This window comes from Embiotoca jacksoni, unplaced genomic scaffold (assembly GCF_022577435.1).
Source record: "Embiotoca jacksoni isolate LCO1_2020_lvr unplaced genomic scaffold, fEmbJac1.0.p SCAF_39, whole genome shotgun sequence".
In the NCBI taxonomy this organism is placed as follows: Eukaryota; Metazoa; Chordata; class Actinopteri; family Embiotocidae; genus Embiotoca; species Embiotoca jacksoni.
The window spans coordinates 1487995-1509386 of record NW_027185391.1 but is presented as its reverse complement, the minus strand read 5'-3'; the positions used below and the strand labels follow the sequence as shown (position 1 = coordinate 1509386).

Genomic DNA, 21392 nt, shown 5'->3' with positions numbered 1-21392 from the left:
AATTCAAAATGGTGGACTTCCTGTCGAGTTGACGTAACGGTGCAATGTAACTTTTTAGTGCGTCCAGGTGTGATACACCTGTCCACCGGATTTGGTGAATTTAGGTAAATGTGGCCGCCGGGGCATCTCTGTAGGGGGCGCTCTCGAGCCATTTGGCCACGCCCACTCGCGACTCCACGAGAATACTAAATTTTTCGCCGGTATACAAATGTGTTTCCACTTTCATGAGTTTTAGAAGATGATAAAACCTCCAAAAAGGAAAATCACTTTACGTAAGAAGGAGAACGACGAAGAAGAACATCTTTACGAAATAGAACTGGGCTTCACACCGATTCTCGGTGCTCGGGCTCTAATAATTCTGATGTTTACGAGGAGCACTTAAAGCGGCATGGCTACATTCTCCAGTGCGGGACAAGTGGTGCGTTCAGGAACGCCCCCGTCTCACTTTGAGAGCCAATGGGACGCAGTGTGTGGAAACAGGCGTTTCTACGACACTGCTGCGGACTTGGACCCCGTCAGCTGTCTGAGTCAAAAATAATGTCTCTCCGTGTGTTAGAAATCATCTTTTTCTTCTACTTTGCCTCTCACATTCCCATCACGTTGTTTATTGACCTCCAGGCGCTGCTGCCCGGCCACGTGTACCCGCAGTCGGTAAGTGACATGAAGTCACATTGCTTATGAAGTAAAGTGCTGATTTGTAGAAGAAACGAACTTTGAATAAGTATTTTCCCCGCCAGCTGAAGGACCTGCTGAGGTGGTATGCAGAGGAGTTCAAAGACCCGATGGTTCTGGAGCCCCCGGAGTGGTTCCGATCCTTTATTCTGTGCGAGGCGGTCCTTCAGACGCCTTTTTTCCCAGTTGCAGCCTACGCGTTCCTGACAGGTGAGTGGACTCAGGACGGGGATAGAAAATCTGTATAATTAACGATGCTTTGCTCACGGACACAGAACACATGTAAACAGGAAATATCATCAGTTTGGAATTGTTCGGGCTGAAATCAACAAACACACCTCATTGATTAAAGTGTATTTGGAAATTGGCTGATATTAGTTAACGCTGGCTTAATTCCTCAGGTTGTTTCCTTCACGGTTTTGAGAAAGTAAGACTGAAGTGGTGTAAAACTGCCTGAACGGTACTTAGTTTTGTGAGACAGAAAGTTATTTACTATTCAGAAGAGGTCGTGAAATGTCTAATATTAAGTATATTCTGGAGGCTGAATAGGGCCGCCTTAAATTGACACTTTTTCTAATGGAGTTCGGCGTGGCTGTCCAAGAAGCACAAAGCGAGCTGAACCGCGCCCTCTGGTGGAGGTGTGCTGTCCTGACAGTAGAGAACTAACAGAATGACAAATAATTTAAGTAAAATTATACTTTTACTAGATTATATTGTCTTACTTACTTTTATTTGTCATATTAGATATATATATCAAACTCCAAATCTATGGAGGTTTAAGGAATTTTGGTATTTTTAATTTGGAAAAAATCGATTAAGAAATAAGTCATAAACTTATGGATGGTTTGTCGTGTTGGCCTCTGCCTGGCTACCAGAACCTCTTGCAGCCCGGTGCCTCGTCTCCTCATCACTGCTGTCTTCCAGGTGGCTGTAAGTGGATCCGGACTCCTGCCATTGTGTACTCCACACACGTGGCCACCACGCTGGTCCCGATCCTGGCCCACATCCTCTTCTACCGGTTCCCTGAGAAGCCCCACCCGGGTCCCCAGATCCCGGCGGAGCGCTGGCTGCTGGTCTCCATCTACGCTCCGTACCTGCTGGTGCCGCTGCTGCTGCTGCTCACTATGCTGCTGTCCTCCACATACAACTCCACTTCCACGGCAGGGAAACCCAAGAAGACCTGAAAGGTTACCGGACTGCACCCTCGTGCAATAGGAGATATTTTTCTACATGTCTGAATTTTTACATATTAGAGTAGAAAGCAGCTGGAATGAGATCTTTCCAAATTAAATCCCTGTTGAATATGTTTTGCGTTTTCATCTCTGTGATAGAGGACTCTGGAGGGAGGGATAGAGGTATGGACGGGTGGGGGGAGGGAGGGAGGTACGGACGGATGGAGGCAGGGACGGAGGGAGGGAGGGAGGGATGGAGGTATGGACGGGTGGAGGGAGGCAGGGACGGACGGACGGAGGGAGGGATGGAGGGATGGGTAAGGGGTGGAGGGACGGAGGTACGGACGGATGGAGGCAGGGACGGAGGTACGGACGGATGGAGGCAGGGACGGACAGATGGATGGAGGGAGGGATGGAGGTATGGACGGGTGGGGGGAGGGAGGTATGGACGGATGGAGGCAGGGAAGGACGGACGGATGGAGGGAGGGATGGATGGAGGGGTGGATGGAGGGGTGGACGGATGGAGGTAGGGACGGACGGACGGATGGAGGGAGGGATGGAGGTATGGACGGGTGGGGGGAGGGTGGTCTCATCTTTACTGGAGGGTGGTTCCCTCCAGAGGGATGGAGGGAGGTATGGACGGATGGAGGCAGGGAAGGACGGACGTATGGAGGGATGGATGGATGGATGGATAGATGGACAGATGGATGGATAGATGGAGGGATGGATGGAGGGATAGATGGATGGATGGATAGATGATAGATGGATGGAGGGATGGATGGATGGATGGATGGCTAGATGGAGGGATGGATGGGTGGATAGATGGATGGATGGATGGAGGGATAGATGGAGGGATGGAGGGATAGATGGATGGAAGGATGGATAGATGGATAGATGGATGGATGGATGGATGGATGGATAGATAGATAGGTGGATGGATGGATGGAGGGATGTATGGGTGGATAGATGGATGGATGGATGGATAGATAGATAGGTGGATGGATGGATGGAGGGATGGATAGATGGATGGATGGATGGAGGGATGGATAGATGGATAGATGGATGGATGGATGGATGGATGGATAGATAGATAGGTGGATGGATGGATGGAGGGATGTATGGGTGGATAGATGGATGGATGGATGGATAGATAGATAGGTGGATGGATGGATGGAGGGATGGATAGATGGATAGATGGATGGATGGATAGGTGGATAGATGGATAGGTGGATGGATGGATGGAGGGATGTATGGGTGGATAGATGGATGGATGGATGGATAGATAGATAGATAGGTGGATGGATGGATGGAGGGATGGATAGATGGATAGATAGATAGATAGGTGGATGGATGGATGGAGGGATGGATAGATAGATAGATGGATAGATGGATAGATAGATAGATAGGTGGATGGATGGATGGAGGGATGGATAGATGGATAGATGGATGGATGGATAGGTGGATAGATGGATAGGTGGATGGATGGATGGAGGGATGTATGGATGGATAGATGGATGGATGGATGGATAGATAGATAGATAGGTGGATGGATGGATGGAGGGATGGATAGATGGATAGATAGATAGATAGGTGGATAGATGGATAGATAGATAGATAGGTGGATGGATAGATGGATAGATGGATAGATAGATAGGTGGATAGATGGATGGAGGGATGGATAGATAGATAGGTGGATGGATGGATGGAGGGATGGATAGATAGATAGGTGGATAGATGGATGGAGGGATGGAGTTTGAGGAACTGTTCTTTTTGAACTGTACTTCAGGCTGATTAACTGTGGTGTGTTTGTGCTGCGGTCGGTCTGATGTGTGTACGACTGTAAACTGACACCAGCAGCTGGAAGCTACAGATTGAAGTATCCTTCACATTTAAAAGATGTTTGTCACAATTCATCCACTTTACAAACATTATAAATAAACATCTGCAGCACTAATGCACAGTATAGTTTCAACATGTATTAGAACACTCAACTTTGTAAAAGTTAAAGACCTCAGTGTCTCTCTTTATATTTTAAATAATATCTTTAAAACAAATTAATTTACTGAAGGCCACAACATTTTTTCAAATTAAATTGCCATAACAAAACGGGAAAAGCAGAAATGCTGAGACTCAAAGAGACAAAAAGAGTCAAAGCACGAAGAACAACAACAGTAGGAGGGACATGAACACAGCTCGATGTGTGGATAACATGGTCCAACCAGGATCCACCGTTACTGTTTATTGGGACTGAACAGGACACACACTCCTCGCGGGACCTTGGACGGTCTGGCTCACGGTGGAGCTCCGCCCTCCTAATGACATCATCATAAAGTCAGCTGATGGTGCAAATAATGCCTGCAAGAAGTGTCAGGTTGTTGAGAGAAGAACCAACGTGTGGTTTGATGTTCTGACTTCAGCCTTTTTTCTGAATGTGAACAAAACAACCTTCTGTTACACTCTGAGTATCAGATGAGTTACTAACACATCCATTCTCACATCCTCAATAAACTCACACTTTCTAAGACATTTGATGGAGGTGAAGCTTTCAAGGGCAGCTGAAGAGATGAAAATACAAAACAGAAAAATAAATGCACTGTGCAGAACTTCAGATTATTACACTGCATAATCAAGGAGCTTCTAAACTCTGGACTTTCAAAGAACAATTAAAGACAGAGAAACAGTGACATCTTCAGACTTTTACAGCTTATTTAGCACCTTTAAACAAAATCATTTCAAACAATTCAGCAAATCAATTACATGAAATCCAGTGATTTAGGAATAAACTGGAAAGAAAGTCTGAATCAGAAATAATGTAAAAGTGAAATAACAGAAGATATTTTTTCAGTGAGCTCCACAGCTAACCACAGCTAACCACAGCTAACCACAGGGCACCAGTCCCCTGCAGGCTGCCGCCAGGTGTAAGAGCCACCAGTGTTTATGAGTTCATTTGAATTTCATGAATATTAATAATTTAATTTCTGATTCGTGCTCATTGTTCATAGTTATGAAAAATATATTGACAGAAAAGTTAACGTACAATTAATGTTAACAATTGACGCTCCCTTTAAATTTGTGATTAAATGACGTCGTGACAGCAGCAGGTGACAAACAAAGAGCTGACGTGATCTACTGGACCACAATCTGAGCATCCCAGTAGCCTCTGAAGCTGCAGCCTTGTTATCTGGGACACAAAGTCCATGCCCCTAGTTCATAACATGCTCATCTCACACCCAGACCTAGATAATGTGCTATTCTGTGCTTGGCTATGTTTACAATAATACAACATATATGTATGCCATATCATATTACTTATATATCAAGTCGTATTATCAACTATTAACCCTAAGATGTAGACAAAAGGCTGTGTTTGTGAATGAGAGTGATACTGCTGGGCCAAACCAAAAGGTCACAGGAGGGGGTCTGTGACCTTTGGGGTCACATACTGTTGTTCTTTGAGTCATAAACAGGAACAGACTGTCTGGAGGACTTCAGGGTGTGAAGGAAGACAACCACCACCTCCACCAACCAACAAAGGACACATCAACACACATGACCTTTTGGTGTCTGGACTATAAGAAGATGGTCAGGGAGAGTCAGGAGCTCAGACTTCATGAACTGACACATACTCTGTTGTTGTCAGGGAAACATAGTCTGGACCCAGAGCTCTGTAAACTGGTTATTCTGCTGCTGTTAAATAAATATCTTGAAGCCTGACATCTTCTCCTGTTGCCTCATTAAAGAACGCAGGACTGGGGGCTGACACATAAAGCTTTGTACTAACAGGAGCCCGAGTCCAACAATAACAACCCTGATGACATCAATAACACTGTAGTTTGTCCTCTATATGTATACGTACCATACTCAGCACACTGAGGTACCAGCTGTTGGTGCAATCTAACTCCCTGTAATGCACCCTGCTGGTCAGTACGGTCTGTAAACACTGGACTCCCTGTAATGCACTCTGCTGGTCAGTACTGTATAAAGGCTACAGTACCACATAACTGCAGCCGTCATGGCCCTCCCATTGTTTTTCATTTGCTTCAATCATCTATTCAATAAATAAGTGATCTCAGTTCGTCCACCTATCAGAGCAGGAGCTCCCATGAAACAATGGTTTCAACCACAGATGTATTTCACACATCTTTGCTGACTTTAAAAACCTGCAGAAAAAGTGAGATGAACCGCTGAGACGCCTTTCACAAAACACACAAGTTGTTTTTTCTTGTATTTTCACACAGTCACAGAACGGGTTCAATAGTGTGTGTGTGTGTGTGTGTGTGTGTGTGTGTGTGTGTGTGTGTGTGTGTGTGTGTGTGTAAACCTTTAATTACAAAAGACATCCAATGTGTCTCATGGCTTTGCTAAGAATGCTGGTTCTGTTTCCGTCCACTAGAGGGTGTCAAATCTAAGCATAGATCCTGCTGCCATGCAAGATGTATGTTTCTGTACAGGCTATAATATACTGTATGTTTTCATCTCTAGGAAAAGTGAATTTGATTTACAAAATATGCCACGCTGTCATCATTCAGATTCACCCAGAGGGTATTCCAGCTGTTCATTTTTTTTCCGTCAGACTACTTTTAGACTAACGCCTGTGTTTCAAGTGTAATCTGTGTTAAGATGTCAAATTTCCAAAAGCATTAATAGAATAGGCCTAATTTTAAACAAACTTTAATGCATGTCTCAGTCGTATAAGTACGATAATACATATGAAAATTAAAAAAAAAAAAAAAAAAAATTTTTTTTTTTACAATAACATTCTAGAGGTAAATAAAAAAATAATAGATATATATATATATATATATATATCTATTATTTTTTTATATATATATACGTTAAAATAAATAAAAAGTTCAGCGGTTCAGACAATTAAAAAGTTTATACATTGAGAGTATTTCGGGTTGTTAGAGTGTTGAATAGTTTGTGTTTTTTGTAACATTTGATATAAAAAAAAAAATCTGAATAGAAGTTTTCTGTTAGAAAATTATCAAAAGATTGATGATGTGGTTCTTCATTTTCTTCGGCCAGCTGACATCATTAAAGCCAAAAAGTGCATCTTTGTACGGCGAAAAAAAAAAATAACAGAAATGTTCCACTAAATATAACATTGATATAACCAAATATAACCGTATCAGGACCGATCCGGATCTCGCAAGTATGGGTCAAGATGTCAGTTTCTGTGGCTGCGGGACTTTGTATGTGCTTTTATTTTTGTTTTCATCTTTTTGCATGATTACAGGCACTCAAAGTCCACTTTACTCACAAAGAACTACTTTCTGATCCGACTTCTAACCACTTTAAGTTTGATAGCGGAGCTTGTGAATAAGCGGTTTACAGAGTCGCCATCTTGCCCCCCTCCCCACCTCCAACATCATCTCGGGACATTTAAAGCATATAGTAGTAAATATCATGTTAAATGACGTCATATAAACCACACGTAATACAACACACATGTTACGTTCATGTTCAACGTTACCCAGAATGCATTTGGGTCATGTTTTTAATGGAAACTACAGTCTTTCTCAGGATGTGGAGATGTGGATATACTTTGCATTTATTATTCAAAATATCTTTAACAGTGACAAAAACACATGTTGTTGTTTGTGTTAATTTCTTAGATAATATGTCTAAGCAGGTCTCAAAGCTTCGTTAGACGGACTAACCCGCGCGGCGGAAGGAAGGTGTTCGGCGGCCTCCGCGGCCTGCAGCCTATAAAACCGGACCCGGAACTACCTGTCAGCATTGTTTGGGTCGGCGGTGCGGCACGAGGACCTGCCGGCAGCGGTGACGTCACAGCTGAGCTGTAATTTAAAACTGCTCCGTTTCCACCAGCAGGTGAAGCAGCAGGTGAAGCAGCAGGTGAAGCAGGTGAAGCAGGTGAACGTGTGGCGGATCAACGCGGAAGGAGACGCGGTGGAGGAGGTCGTTCGTCGGCTGTCCTGTCGGACCGGACGGCGGAGGAAACAACGGAGGGTGTTTTTTATTTCTCACGGATGAGATTGACGCTCACCGGGGAGACATCTGTGTTTCCAGCAGGACAGAGACGTCTGGTGGACAGGAAGAGGACACAGGAAACGGACCAACGTCTTCAGATAAACAACAACAAACAACCCTGTGTTGACATTTGTGCTGCATCCTTCAGACGTGTGAAGCTAACGCTGACGAGCTCGCGGATGTTTGCTGGATTTCCACCGGCTGTCTCTCCGACCGGTTAACCGACCGGCTGTCTCTCCGACCGGCTGTCTCTCCGACCGGCTGTCTCTCCGACCGGTTAACCGACCGGCTGTCTCTCCGACCGGTTAACCGACCGGCTGTCTCTCCGACCGGTTAACCGACCGGCTGTCTCTCCGACCGGTTAACCGACCGGCTGTCTCTCCGACCGGCTGTCTCTCCGACCGGTTAACCGACCGGCTGTCTCTCCGACCGGTTAACCGACTGAGTGTCGAACAAGCCGACCTTGTCTCGTTGCGGTGGCTCGTGGCATGTTTGCAGAGACTCAGGATGGGCAGCAGCTGTGAGCTCCGTGCGGCCGCTGGGTCCGGTCACTGTCGGGCTAACAGATAGCTCGGTGTCTGCAGCTACTCCGGTCTTTGGTGGTCATGTCCACCCGGCTCGGCATCATGTAGACTGTCCCTCGGAACCGGTTCGGAGACTGGGGACGCACTCTGTGTTAGTGGACTGCAGCTATCCAACTGGGTCACAGACCGACAGCTCAGGATTGTTGGGAGCCATGCTCCGACCCGTCTGCTCTGTGTGACAACACAAACATCCTGACCGCTCGGAGGGCACGTGAATGCATCATGTCCTGGCTGCATCTCTTATTTATGCAACAAGGCACCGAGCAGCCTGTCAGGACCTAATCCTGCAGACTGAGAGGCATCGGGACCAATTGGGTTCTTGTTTTTTATAAAGAGGACAGCAGCATTTAAAGGCTGTCCATCACCTGGACCAGCAGCTGTCCATCACCTGGACCAGCAGCTGTCCATCACTATGGAGACGGTGGGAGACTTTGAGTACAGCAGGAAAGACCTGGTTGGACACGGAGCCTTTGCTGTGGTGTTCAAAGGAAGACACAGGAAGGTAAATACACGGCCTGCAATCACCCCCCCCCCCCCCCCCCCCAGCTTCATTTATAAATCTGGGTCAGTCAGTGGAGAAAGCACTGGTGCTGCAGCATATGTGGGCCGTCACAGTTAATATTTCTACTCTTATGTGACAGCACATCTGTATCCTAACTGATGTAATGCATCGTCATGCACCGGCAGGTGGTTTCAGGGTCGTTTCATCAGCCTGAGGTCAGTTATATAAGTGTGTTTGTGTCGTTTAGTTCATTGATGAAACGGATGAGTCAGGCAGTGAATGACTTGCTGACGTACTGAGGTGGGAGGGAAGAGGATGATGGGGTGCAGTGTTTTTCCTCAGCCATTTTTAAGGATACAAGCCCTCCTTATGCAAGAGCTGCACAGGGTTCCCTCTCACCGAGGCCCGGAGACACTTAGATTCACAACGTAGGGCTCAGAAATGGAGTTAAATCCTTTACATTTGACCCGGTTGTGGTTTTTCTATCACAGAAGGAGGACAGGACGGGGGGTTTGGTGTTGTACATGTGACAGAGATGCAGGAGATGACATCATGTTTATCCCGTTGCTGCTGGTGTGAAACAGACAGTCCTTAATTCCTCAATGAGAGCTGCCTGAGAGCGCCGGGCCGGGCCGGGCCGGGCCCAGAGAGTCCATAGACAGCTCAGAGCCTCAAACTGAAATTAATGGAGACCTACAAACTATCACCTGCTCATCACTGGAAACTCTGTGTGTGTGTGTGTGTGTGTGTGTGTGTGTGTGTGTGTGTGTGTGTGTGTGTGTGTGTGTAGCCCTCCACTGCTCACATGCCTCCCTGTCATGTTAAAACAGAGCAGGCATGTGATCTGTGTATTTTCAGTTTAAGGCCTATTTAAAGGATCGGACTGGAAGGTTACAGCTGATGGACTGCAGCAGTGTTGCATGCTACATCTTTAATATGCAGTTATACAACGGCTCTTCACACACAACATCGTCAGCTAATTTGTTTTGCCATAATGTTTGACTTTAAGTAATTTACTAAAATGCAACAAATGTCAAATAAGATGTAATTTTATGTCCAATCACTTCTACTGTGTGTCCCAAAAATCTGTTTTCATACATTACAGTCTGTAAAAACATATTTAACTTTACAACTTTGGGAAAGACGAGTTTCAGCAGTGACGTTCTGGTCGTTCTCATTTTCCAGTGACTGCAACATGTTCAGTGTGAATAATCCGGGACAAAATAAGTTCTGTCCCAACTGAAAGTTTAAGGCTGTTGAAGCCCGACGTCCTGCTCAGCTTCATAGTCAGACACCATCAGTTCAAACATGCTGATTGGTCAGAACGCCTGAACACTTCTTCAATCTGGTTTAAAGTTCCTCTCCAGTGAAAGTTTTGAACCCGTGGTGTTGTTTTTTTATCTGCTTAAAGACGACCATTTGTGTTTTGGACCTGCAGTGAGAGTCTGACGGTGTAAAAACAGATTCAGGGCTTCATACATCAAAACCTGCCAAAGTTTAGAGTTACATCTCAGTCACATTAAAGCAACGAGGACATCATTTTGCGTGAAATAACTTATGTGTCGCCGTGGTGAACAAAAACCAGTTGTTAAGGTTCAATTTAATACCAGGAGAGGAACGTTACATACTTTTATTTAGATATGTGATAGTGAAATATGCTGATACAGACATGTTAAACACATAGAAATCAGATGTTGGTTGTTGACATGGTTATCTTGTCCCATGATCACATGACTGCAAATATGAAGCACTTTGTGAAATAAGAATGATTGAGGTCATAACGATGAAGTACAGAATAGATTATCTCCAGATAAGAGAAAAGTTTGGTTCTTCGTGCTGACCTTCATGTTTGAAGGTGTGTTTGGTCCCAGAAACAAATCTTTCCACACGTACAGGTTAAAAATAATGTGAAATAATGAGATAAACTAAATGAATTTGTGTCGGGCACATCATCAGATCTCATATTTTCAACCTACTTTCTTAAAATAAAAATGTGAGAGACTGAATCAGATGGAAAGATGTACATCCACTCTAACATGTTTTGAGCACACTAACAATACCTGATCTTTTTAAATGACCTTAATCTATGCTCATCCCTCTGTTGCTTACACGTCTATAATCAGCTGTGATTCATAAGTGAGATCAGGCGTTATTGTGGAAAATGACAGCATGCTGCTGTCCTTTGCAGCGTGACTCTGTTACTGCTGACTCAGCATTATGTGACACAAGACGTCACCTTCTCCACCTGCAGATAACAATTATATTCATGAGCTGTTTGGTCTTTGAAAAGTCCGAAAATGTAAAAGAATGTTGAGCATGTTTCCCAAACAACCGAGCTGCTAACTCAAATGTCTCGTTGTGTCCCGCTCAATCACGGATGGACAGAAAATATTCACATTTAAGAAGTGTGTAATCTCATTCAATAAAAAATGACTCCCGATGATGCCTTGAACAGAGAAACAGCTGATTAGTGCTCTGTCGGTCATCCGATTGATGAATTGAGTAATTTGCTGCAGCTCTCTCCTCCGGCATCCCTCGACGGGGCAGCGGGCCACGGTTTGTTCCTCCTGGGTGAGCGTAGTCACACTCGGCTGGGCAGGCTGTCTGTGAGCCGGGATGCATGCAGCTCAGTTGGCTGTGTATTGCTGCGTATTAAACACACACACGGACTCCTGTCACTCACATCAGTGTCACCAGTGTGCTGGATCCTCTGGCAGGCTGCACCGCGGACCAGGAACATCTCCTATTAACCTACATTCACATGGAAAGCACGTCTTTTTGCCCACAGAGTGGACTTCCTCGGCTTCCTGTCTGTCTTGAGCGTGCATATTTCATTGGTTCATGCTGTCAGTGTGGTTTTTTTTTCTCAAGGGCCCAGAAACAGTCCGGTTCTGTCCGGGTTTTTTTTCCGTGTGCTCAGCTGGGTGTTTGTGTGTGCAGCACATGTCCTGAGAGCCTTGGAGTCTTTTTATACTCGCTCCAGGAGCTCATCTGGAAACATAATCTCAGACCGGGGGGAGAAAATAGGTCCCTCTCCTCTCTGTTAGCGTGAGTAGGCTGGCGCTGGTTCTAGTTGTCATCTGAGTGCCTCGTCATTCAGCGGGTCACTCAGCGCACCGGGCCGTCGGGAACCCGAGTGACCCGGTGTCATTGGGGCGGATAAACTTTCCTCCGTCCTTTTCGCCAGCTCTTCTCAGAGATGTCGACAATGCAGTTTAGTTTTAAATCCATATTCTGTTTGGTTTAATTTTAATGTCACATTGTGCACAAGTATCACTACAGTAGGATCAAAATCCTATTTTATGATATTGATTTGCATCATTTCTCTGGTTTCAGCTCCTCTAGTGGGAGTGAGCATGATGAAGCTTTGTGTTTGAATGTGAACATGTCACCTGGGAACATGATTATTAAACTGCAGCCCAGTTCCAAACAAAGACCACCTCTGCTAACATGAGCTCATACTGAAAACACCACATATACCAGTTCACTGAACACGAGATGAGACCAGGATGTGGGTGGGCAGCTCACCATGTCTCCTGAGAGAAAGCAGCCTGTCTGCTCTCCTTGAACTGACTGCAGCCCCTCCAGTGGCGGTTGAATGTCAGCGGAGAAAATGAAGTAAAGCAGCACCTTCACAGGAAATAGATGGAGTCTGATTCAGAAAGCTTTTACAGGAACATCCTGATTTAATTGTCATGTAATGTGTTCTCTTGTTGTGCAGAAGACAGATTGGGAGGTGGCCATTAAGAGCATTAATAAGAAGAACCTGTCCAAGTCCCAGATCCTTCTTGGCAAAGAAATCAAAATCCTGAAGGTAAGTATGCGACTTGATGGCCTCCAGCTGATCCTCTCAGTGTACTTAAAGAATGATGAGACGTTGTGAATCAGAGACGAGCCCCGATGTCCCCGATAGAAATATCAATGACAGCGATCCTGTTAACCTTCCTGCTAACGCCTCTTGTTTTTCTGCTGCTTTTCACGCAGGAGCTGCAGCATGAAAACATCGTGGCGCTTTACGATGTCCAGGTAAGACGTGAATCTTTTTCTGGGATTGTACTTTGTGTCTCTGGCTGTTGTTTGCTGTCTGGTTCTTGTGGTGTTCGACAGGACGACCCCGTCTATCGATCAGTGTTAGAAAAACTTCATCCACAAATCTCTTGCCTCTGCCAGGAGGATCAATACAGCTCTTTGGTTGGTGCTTTAAATCTATCACTGAGTAAGAATACCTTGTGTCTGATTCAGGGTCAAACTACATCCCATGTTTCATCAGCTGTGCAGCTTCTACACACCTGCTCAGTCCAGATGTTCAACCTGGCTGTGCAGCAGCAGCAGTTGGACCCCTTGAAGTGTAAAATGTCCATCAATAAAAGCTCTGTGAGCGCAGTGGACCCCCCCCCCCCCCCCCCAAAAAAAAAAAAAAAAAAAAAAAAAAAATCATCCACAACACCACAGCAGTAGTTCATCACTTTATTTTAGATTTGGGGCCAATATCAGGAAGTGAAAAACATCTTGTTCTGATGCCTCAGCAGATATTCTTCATATTTATACTACATATAAAGTATATATAAACACACATTGTTTGCAATAATCCCTCAAGTGTGGCTATCAGACACCCAGGCATCATTTTCTGCTTTATATTTTGTAAACACATTTTATTTTTAATATCAGCCAACGTATAGGCGGATACCGACATGTGAGTGGCAGGTCGTTATGGGCTGATTGATTGCCATGTTTGATGGGCTCTGATTGGAGCAGAGCAGCAGTCTGGTAAACATCAGCTGTCTGGATGTTTTCTCCTCAACGGGTATCCGAGTTGTTTCGATCAATTTAGAAAACATCAGATATGGTCTGCTCTACTTGTAGCGTGCCAGATGTTTGCCTTCATATTCATACATAGAGTAAGGATGTGTATATATATCAGTTATTACTTTCATTGTGTGCTGCAGGAAGTTGGTCTGGGTTTTTACACACAGATGAAGTTCTTTGAAGCTGATTTCAAGCAGAACAGCTGGTGAGAGATTAAAATACAGGAAGTTTCATCTCTGCAGGCATCGACAGGACGGCTGAACTCATCTCAGCTCAGCTGGACGGATTTAAGAAGATTCACAGGTTTTATTCACAGAAAGAGAAACATCAACGTTATAGTGGATACGGTGCAGCTGTTAACAACTGCTGTTTATATTCACTAACTCTGAGTCTAGCGTACTGACACACAGTACTCCATCAGTTCTCTGTAATACTCTGTCAGTACTCTGTCAGTACTTTGTAAATACTTCGTCAGTACTCCGCCAGTACTCCATCAGTTCTCTGTAACACTCCATCAGTACTCTGTAAGTACTCCGTCAGTACTCCGTCAGTACTCCTTAATACTCCATCAGTACTCCATCAGTTCTCTGTAATACTCCATCAGTTCTCTGTCATACTCCATCAGTACTCTGTCAGTACGCTGTCAGTGCTCTGTCAGTACTCTGTCAGTACTCTGTCAGTAGTCTGTCAGTACTCCGTTGGTTCTCTTTAATACTCTGTCAGTACTCCGTCAGTAGTTGCTGGTGTTCGGAGGTTTCCACACAGCGATGCTCCTTCCTGACTCCTGGTGGGCGTTGTGAGAGGTTGTGAGAGGTTCTGGCTGTTTATGCGGTGGCTCTCATCCACACAGCTTAAACACATGTTTGTAGGCTTTTAAATAAAACCTGTACAGCACAGAGAATCTTTGAATAGCTGCTACCATGAATACATGATTGGATTTACATCGTCTCTTATAGCGAGAAAATAGCAGCTATTAATAATCTGAATAAGTGTCTTTTTTAAATTGCTCTTGGCTTCAGTTACAGAAGTCCATCACAGTAAATATGTCCTCATGTCCAGAACAGCAGCGTGGATGTGAGGCAGCTTCCAGTGAGGCGAGAAGAAGAGAGCGAGGCAGAAGCATGTGAAGTGATGATGAAGCACTTCCCACATGGTAGCGCTACTTCCTGTGTTTGCGTAAGCCTCCCTCTGGGACCCGGCCGATCGGCCCGGCTACCCTTCCCCTCCTCCACCGCTCCATGTCCTCATCCCTCCATCGGCCCGGCTGATGCAAGAACCTCTTCCACAAGCAAACGGCTGCAGAGCCCAGGCAGGAGGCAGGAGGACAGGAAACTTCAGGCAGTGACGAGACGTAAAGCCACATCCTGGATGTTATAATGGTTATCATAAGAACGGTTTCATGAGCTCCATGTTTAATAACATCAACGGTTGTGAATGCTGCATTGAGGTCAGGAGGATAAGAGAAAAAATAACCTTTAAGAAGATGCTTATTTAAGCAATATTACACTCAAGGGTGCGTTTTAACGTCAGTATTGGTACGACAGTTCACTGGTGGGTGTAAGCATCACTGAAGAGCCAGTCATCACGTTAAAACACACCCTCCAGTGTAATATAGAGATCATACAACATTATACAGCCAACTACATAAAATATATAATCTACATGTGTTCATATTGTGGAGCAATTCATTCAAATTATAAAACTTTTTGTTAGTGTGATCTCCGTTTCCATGGCAACACATGGAGTATGACTAACAACTGGAAAACAATCAGTCGTGTCAGTAGACTCTTATGTAACGTATGTAATGCTTCCGACTCCAGGAAGTAGTCGGACCCTTAGCAACCACCTAGCAACAGAGAGGATTTCTAGTCTCCAACTGAATAAATACAGAACATAGAAACACTAAACTGATCAGCTAGCTCAGTCTGGTTGGAACAAGGATATCTGGTGAACAAAGATATCTGATGAACAAAGATATCTGGTGAACAAAGATATCCGGTGAACAAAGATAGATATCCAATGATGAACAAAGATATCTGATGAACAAAGATATCTGGTGAACAAAGATATCTGATGAACAAAGATATCCGGTGAACAAAGATAGATATCCGATGATGAACAAAGATATCCGATGAACAGAGACATCCGATGAACAGAGACATCCGGTGAATAAAGATATCTGATGAACAAAGATATCTGATGAACAAAGATATCCATGTTCTCATGTGTTTTTAACATTTTAGCTCCGTGTCATGTGTTCAAACCAAACCGGTCCAGCTGGCCTCCGCTAGGACTGTAAGTGCGTGACTATCCGTGGTGTTACGGTACGGGTGCTCGGAGCGACCAAAAAGGACCAAAAGAGACCCGACTTCACCAAATGGGTCATTTAATAGAACTATAACAAGTAGAAACTACATTATATTACATATTATATGAAACTCAGTTCTAATTCTATGTTCCCATTGAGGAGGTGGAGGGATATTTGTAGTGATGAGCAGGATGTGATATCATGATGATTTGTTCCAGATGTTCAGTTGACCAATCAGATCTCTGGGGCGGAGCTACTTGTTGAATAATGTTAGTTATTTCTACACCTAACAAAACCTGAGTTAACTGGCTTCATAAGAAAAGCTGGACTGAATCAGGCCGTGATTTGTTTAAGGTGATGCAGGTTGTAATGAACCTATATGACGTCCTGCCACTGGAAGGAAACTGAACTGAGTTTCCAAATAGTTTATGTTATCATGCTGAAACGGACCGTTTAAATTAACAATTTGACATTTGCTTTTTTTTGGGGGGGGGGGGGGGGGGGGGCTGAGAGATAGATTAATGTCACTGTTATATTTCTTCATTCAATCACCAAAAACGAGGGAAACGGTGAGCCGGCTCCACTCAGACACTCTGTAACAAAACCCGCCTGCCAGCACGTCTGAAGCTCACTGACTGAAAGGTAATAGGTCAGCTGATCTACAGCTAATTCACTGTTTACTGCTCGTTGGCTGCAGGAAGAAGCTTCATGTTGGAAAGAAAAGCATTGATCTTTTGTCCCACTCTGAAGGACAGCGAGTCGTGTGAATCTTCCTTTAATGCATAAAGACACAAATAAAAGCCTCGTCATCAGGGTTGTATTATATCTGTAATCTATTGAAGCTGTTTTGATGTTTATTAGACTCCAGGTTGATTATTTGCTCTGAATGCTTTTGTCGGTCAACTTTTACATCAACACTCTGTACTCTGGGACAAATGATGCAGAGAAATGTAGGAATCAGCAGTGGACTTCGTGTTGGTCCTGTCGGCCAACCTTCAGCGGAGGAGCATTGCGACAGAGAGCCTGCTGCTGTGTTTGTCTCCAGGCTTTTTCAGTCCCACTTGGTCGGTTGTGTGGTTTGATTCGGTGGTTCGTCTCTCGTCTGCTTCCCGTCACCGCTGCCTCTTTTGTCTGTGACGCTCGCTGAGCTGAGCACACTGTCGCTGTGTCTCCTCCTCCCAGCTGCCTCCTCTCCCCTCCCGGCAGCGTTGGGCTGTATTGGTAGTCAGTGTTATGGTGTCCATTTCCTGTGTTGGTGACTATCAATAGATTCTGGGTGTTGCAGCCTTTGGTAACACGGCTGACATTTTTCTTTTCCTCTTTGACTGTTTCTGGGTTTTTATTCGTTCGTTGTACGTAGCTCACTTTATCTTGCTTCTGGCTGCGTCCCAGCTTCATCAGCTGTTGTTGTTGGAAGCACGTGTTGTATGAATGGCTTCACCGAACAGAACAGGAAATGTAACCGGAGCTCTCTTGTGCAACCGTAGAGTCACGCTGGAGCCTGCAGCGTGCATCACTGCCTGCTGCTGTCACTTTTAGACGTTTCCTGTGTAGATAACTGGCCATTAAACATATCCAACATTTGAACAAACATGAAACTCTCTGTTTTTATTCAGAAAAAGTGAGTAGTGAAATTTAAGACCCAGATTTACCAGAAGTCAGCCGGCATTCAGATGTGATGATGGTGACCCACAGACCTGGTCCTCCTGACCTGTGTACTGTAGACGCCTTCGGTGGTTCCTGATGGACCCGCTGACAGGTGACGATCTCTGAGTGATAGGAGCCTCAGCCAGCGCTGCAGTGGTTCACATGTGATTCAAATATTACTAAACATAAATAATGCTGCAGCATAGTCCTGTTTGGGCATAAACATAATTCTACTTTTTTTTTCTTTTTTTTCCTTGATTTATTATGATATAGTACAGTTATAATTTAGATCTTGTAGGCTCTGGTCACACCCGTCACCTCACATCCAACACACAGAACATTTATAGCCCAACTAGTAGTCCTGGTCAGTAATATCTCAACAAATTTAAGATGATAACTTGGTACAGACGTTCTCATGAATGTGCCCTCGGAATGAGTTGTAATTAATTTGATCCCCTGACCTCATCTAAAGCCATGATTAGGACTAAATGTCATCACAATGTCATGACCAACCACCTGTAACCCTCACAGAAAAATCACGAGTTTTCCATGTTTTCCCGATGGGATGCATGTGATCACAAGTATGACGCATGTTTACCACATGTTGCAACCACAGACTGGATAGAAAAGTGTTCGTAGCTTCAGGTCTGAAAAATGAGGCAGAAGTGTCTTCAGCTGCAATACCAGCGAGTGCCACTAGAGGTTGGCTCCAAAAAGCCTCCGGCTCCATAGACTCCCATTCAACTTCTCTCATCAAATCCAAAGTGAATAAAATGTGTCCATCAGTTATCTCGGTGTTGTTAGCTAAAGTCACTCCTTCTTATTAGTTTTCTGGAGGTCCATCTGAAAATAATCCCTCATTCATTAGAAAAGAAGATTCAAGAAGACCTGTTTTTGGGGGCGTGTCTGTTTGATTGACAGGCCTGCGGTGCAGTCAGGTTACAGCTATCGGTGGGCGGGACGTAGTATCGTCAGGTTTCCAATCAGATCAGTCAGATCCACCGCTGGCTCCTCCCCCAAGCTCGTCCAAATATGGTCACTTCCTGCTCCAAAAATATGTGGAAAACTTTTCACATGGGAATCTACATGGACTTCTCACATTACACCATGAAATGTTCCAAAACCAAATGTTTCCCATACAGGTTTCACATGTGCACAATCACGTGTGTCATGTGCTCACATGTGATCACAAGTTTTTGCACATGGCTTTTCTGTGAGGGAAAACTAATCTCATCCTGTCAGTCAGAATTTTCACAGATTCGTTATTTATAATGATTAAATGTCCAAGTGAAGTTTACTGTTTCCCTGTAGACATCAGCTGTGAAATGTCCTGCCTTCATAACATGTCTCTTTCGTAACAGCGATAGCCACACATGAGGCATCATTCATATATAAAGAATATCAGCCATTATATCAATATGGGAATATTTGGACTCCCTCATACTGATATCTGTGTCTGGCCTTTCCACAGTAGCTGGCTGTGTTTGTGTCTATAGCAGCACCATATAGACTAACACCATTGTGCTGCTCTGAATAAACACGGAGCAGAAGTGCTTATGTCCCTTTGTATGTTTGATTTGGGTTCACAATGAAGGTGTTCATTCACCCCCCCCTCTCCTGCCATACTACTTCAGCACTTCTCCTGTTAGAGCTGAATGCTCAAAAGAAAACGGTCAGAAAAGATTTTCACTCTACGTAGACTTTCAAATCTGTCCTGTTGAATGGAGCTGGACTTCAAACAAAAGGCAAAATAGTAATGATAATCAGTGTCGCTGTGCATTGACTGAAGACTGCAGGACTGGATGTGGGAGTCGGTGCAGCCCTGCCATGCGCTGTAGTTTGGGCTGCTGGGTGTAAGCCGGCTGCTTTTAGTGACGGCCTGAAGCCTCCAGCTGAGCCGTCCTTCTTCATGGAGCTGTTGCTGTTAAGCAAGTTGCAGCCGTGAGGGAGACGGCTCTAATTATACGGTGTCCCGTGTCAGGGCTCCCCTCCAGCACTGATGCTGCAAAGCACACAGTCACAATCTTGACCCACTGCAAAGTATGTTTTCACAGGTTTCTGTTTAGATTCTTTGTGAACTGGTGACACCAACAGGAGCTGATCCAAAAATCACAAACATTACATTTGTGTGAGGTATAAATTCCCTCCGACCGACCGTCTCCCTTTAAATCCTCATCAGTCAGCTCACACTGCTGATACTAAGGCTGCTGGGACTTCTTATATTCAGCATTTACAGTTGGTAAGGTTACTTTCAACTCTCACACACGCTCCACTAAAGGTCCACATACCAGCTTTTTCTGGGTTTTCCTACCATATCTCTTGGCTGTCAGCAGTCTTGGGAAGACGCTCTGTGACTACGATGCAAATTTAAGGACAGTGAGATGTGGTTGAAAGCTAGTAAGTATGTGAAATGTTCCCAGGAGTCATAACGTAAGTAGATGAAATAATCCAAAAACGTCATTTTGATTTTAATTAAAGTTTTTGACGGGACACAGTTATTTGAGAAATTTATTTTCAACTCGAGGCGCCTTTGGATCGTCTTCTAGATCGCTTTGTGATCTCCACCAGCATATTAACTTCTTCTGGAGCTTTTAGCTGCATCTCATGGTCTTCATCAGCTAGTTACAGTCATGTCTGTCCACTGAGGAAGATGATGGTGATGATGCAGCTGAAAGCTTCAGAGAGTAGATGTTTAAAGGAAGGGGCACTTTGAAGGTGATGTACAGTATGAAGCATAATTCACTCTTATCAACCATAGAAAGAAAAGATCCATAGAGAGTGTGGTGAGCAGGAACGTTGGTGGAAAGGTAAACAGGAAGAGAGGAAGGAGGTTTGTTTATGAAGTGTTCTGGTTTGTGAGCCAATCTTCACAAAGGCCGACGCTGCTGCTAAAGAACATTGTGTTCTGGGCTGGAGAGGGGCCCCATCCTTGTGTGTGTGTGTGTGTGTGTGTGTGTGTGTGTGTGTGTGTGTGTGTGTGTGTGTGTGTGCGTGCGTGTGTGTGTCCTAATTACACGAGGTAGTGAGGCGGACCACCATGAGGAGGATTAAAGAGAAAAAGACTGATGTTAAATGTTCCTGGATAGTTTGTTGGGGTATTTCTGACAACCTGTTGCCTACATTCCTTTCCAGAGCTTTGCTTTCCAGACATTTAATTTAGAAGAATAAAACTGTTGCTGCTCACTGAGGCGCACGCACGCACGCACACAAAACATGCATGCATGTGTGTGTGTGTGTGCGGGCAACATGCTTGCAAACACACATGATCTTCAGCACACACACTCTTACATAATTCCACAGCGACCTTTAGTAAATGTTAAATACGTTTCCTGTGTTGTTCCTTTCTGTGAAACGTAGTTGTTGTTGTTGTCTGTCGACCTGTTTCAGTGTGAGATGAACTCAGCCACACAACCACGACTGTCATCAGCAAATTACACAGATCGCACAATAACACACCGACAGTCAACAAGTGCTGGCGACCTTTTGTCCTCGCCACATAACCGCTGTGTTCCTCTGCTGTGACTGACAGCCGTTAACCATTACAGACTTTACTAACACTCCGGACCACGCTGCCCCCCCCCCCCCCCCCCGCTCCCACCGGTACACACACACACACTCCACCCCCTTCACTTGGGCCGCCCCCCATCCCCCCAGGTTGTTACATATCGCTGCACTCCTGGAGTTGGAGTGTGACACAATAACAGAGC

At 44.7% G+C, this 21392-nt stretch overlaps 2 protein-coding genes across 2 annotated transcripts in view; both read left to right on the top strand.

The window, feature by feature from the left end:
* Positions 1 to 486: 486 nt before the first annotated feature.
* tmem97 (transmembrane protein 97) lies at positions 487 to 1976 on the top strand. Its single transcript, XM_069166529.1, has 3 exons — positions 487 to 651; positions 738 to 882; positions 1597 to 1976. The coding sequence occupies exons 1-3, from the start codon at positions 538 to 540 to the stop codon at positions 1854 to 1856; spliced, it is 519 nt and encodes a 172-aa protein (XP_069022630.1). The 5' UTR covers positions 487 to 537; the 3' UTR covers positions 1857 to 1976.
* Positions 1977 to 7600: 5624 nt separating this feature from the next.
* ulk2 (unc-51 like autophagy activating kinase 2) overlaps positions 7601 to 21392 on the top strand; it is a 43390-nt gene continuing 29598 nt past the window's right edge. Inside the window, exons 1-3 of the mRNA XM_069166476.1 lie at positions 7601 to 8924; positions 12646 to 12738; positions 12909 to 12950. Of these exons, the coding sequence (XP_069022577.1) occupies positions 8835 to 8924; positions 12646 to 12738; positions 12909 to 12950 (225 nt within the window). The 5' untranslated portion in view covers positions 7601 to 8834. The remainder of the gene's footprint in view (positions 8925 to 12645; positions 12739 to 12908; positions 12951 to 21392) is intronic.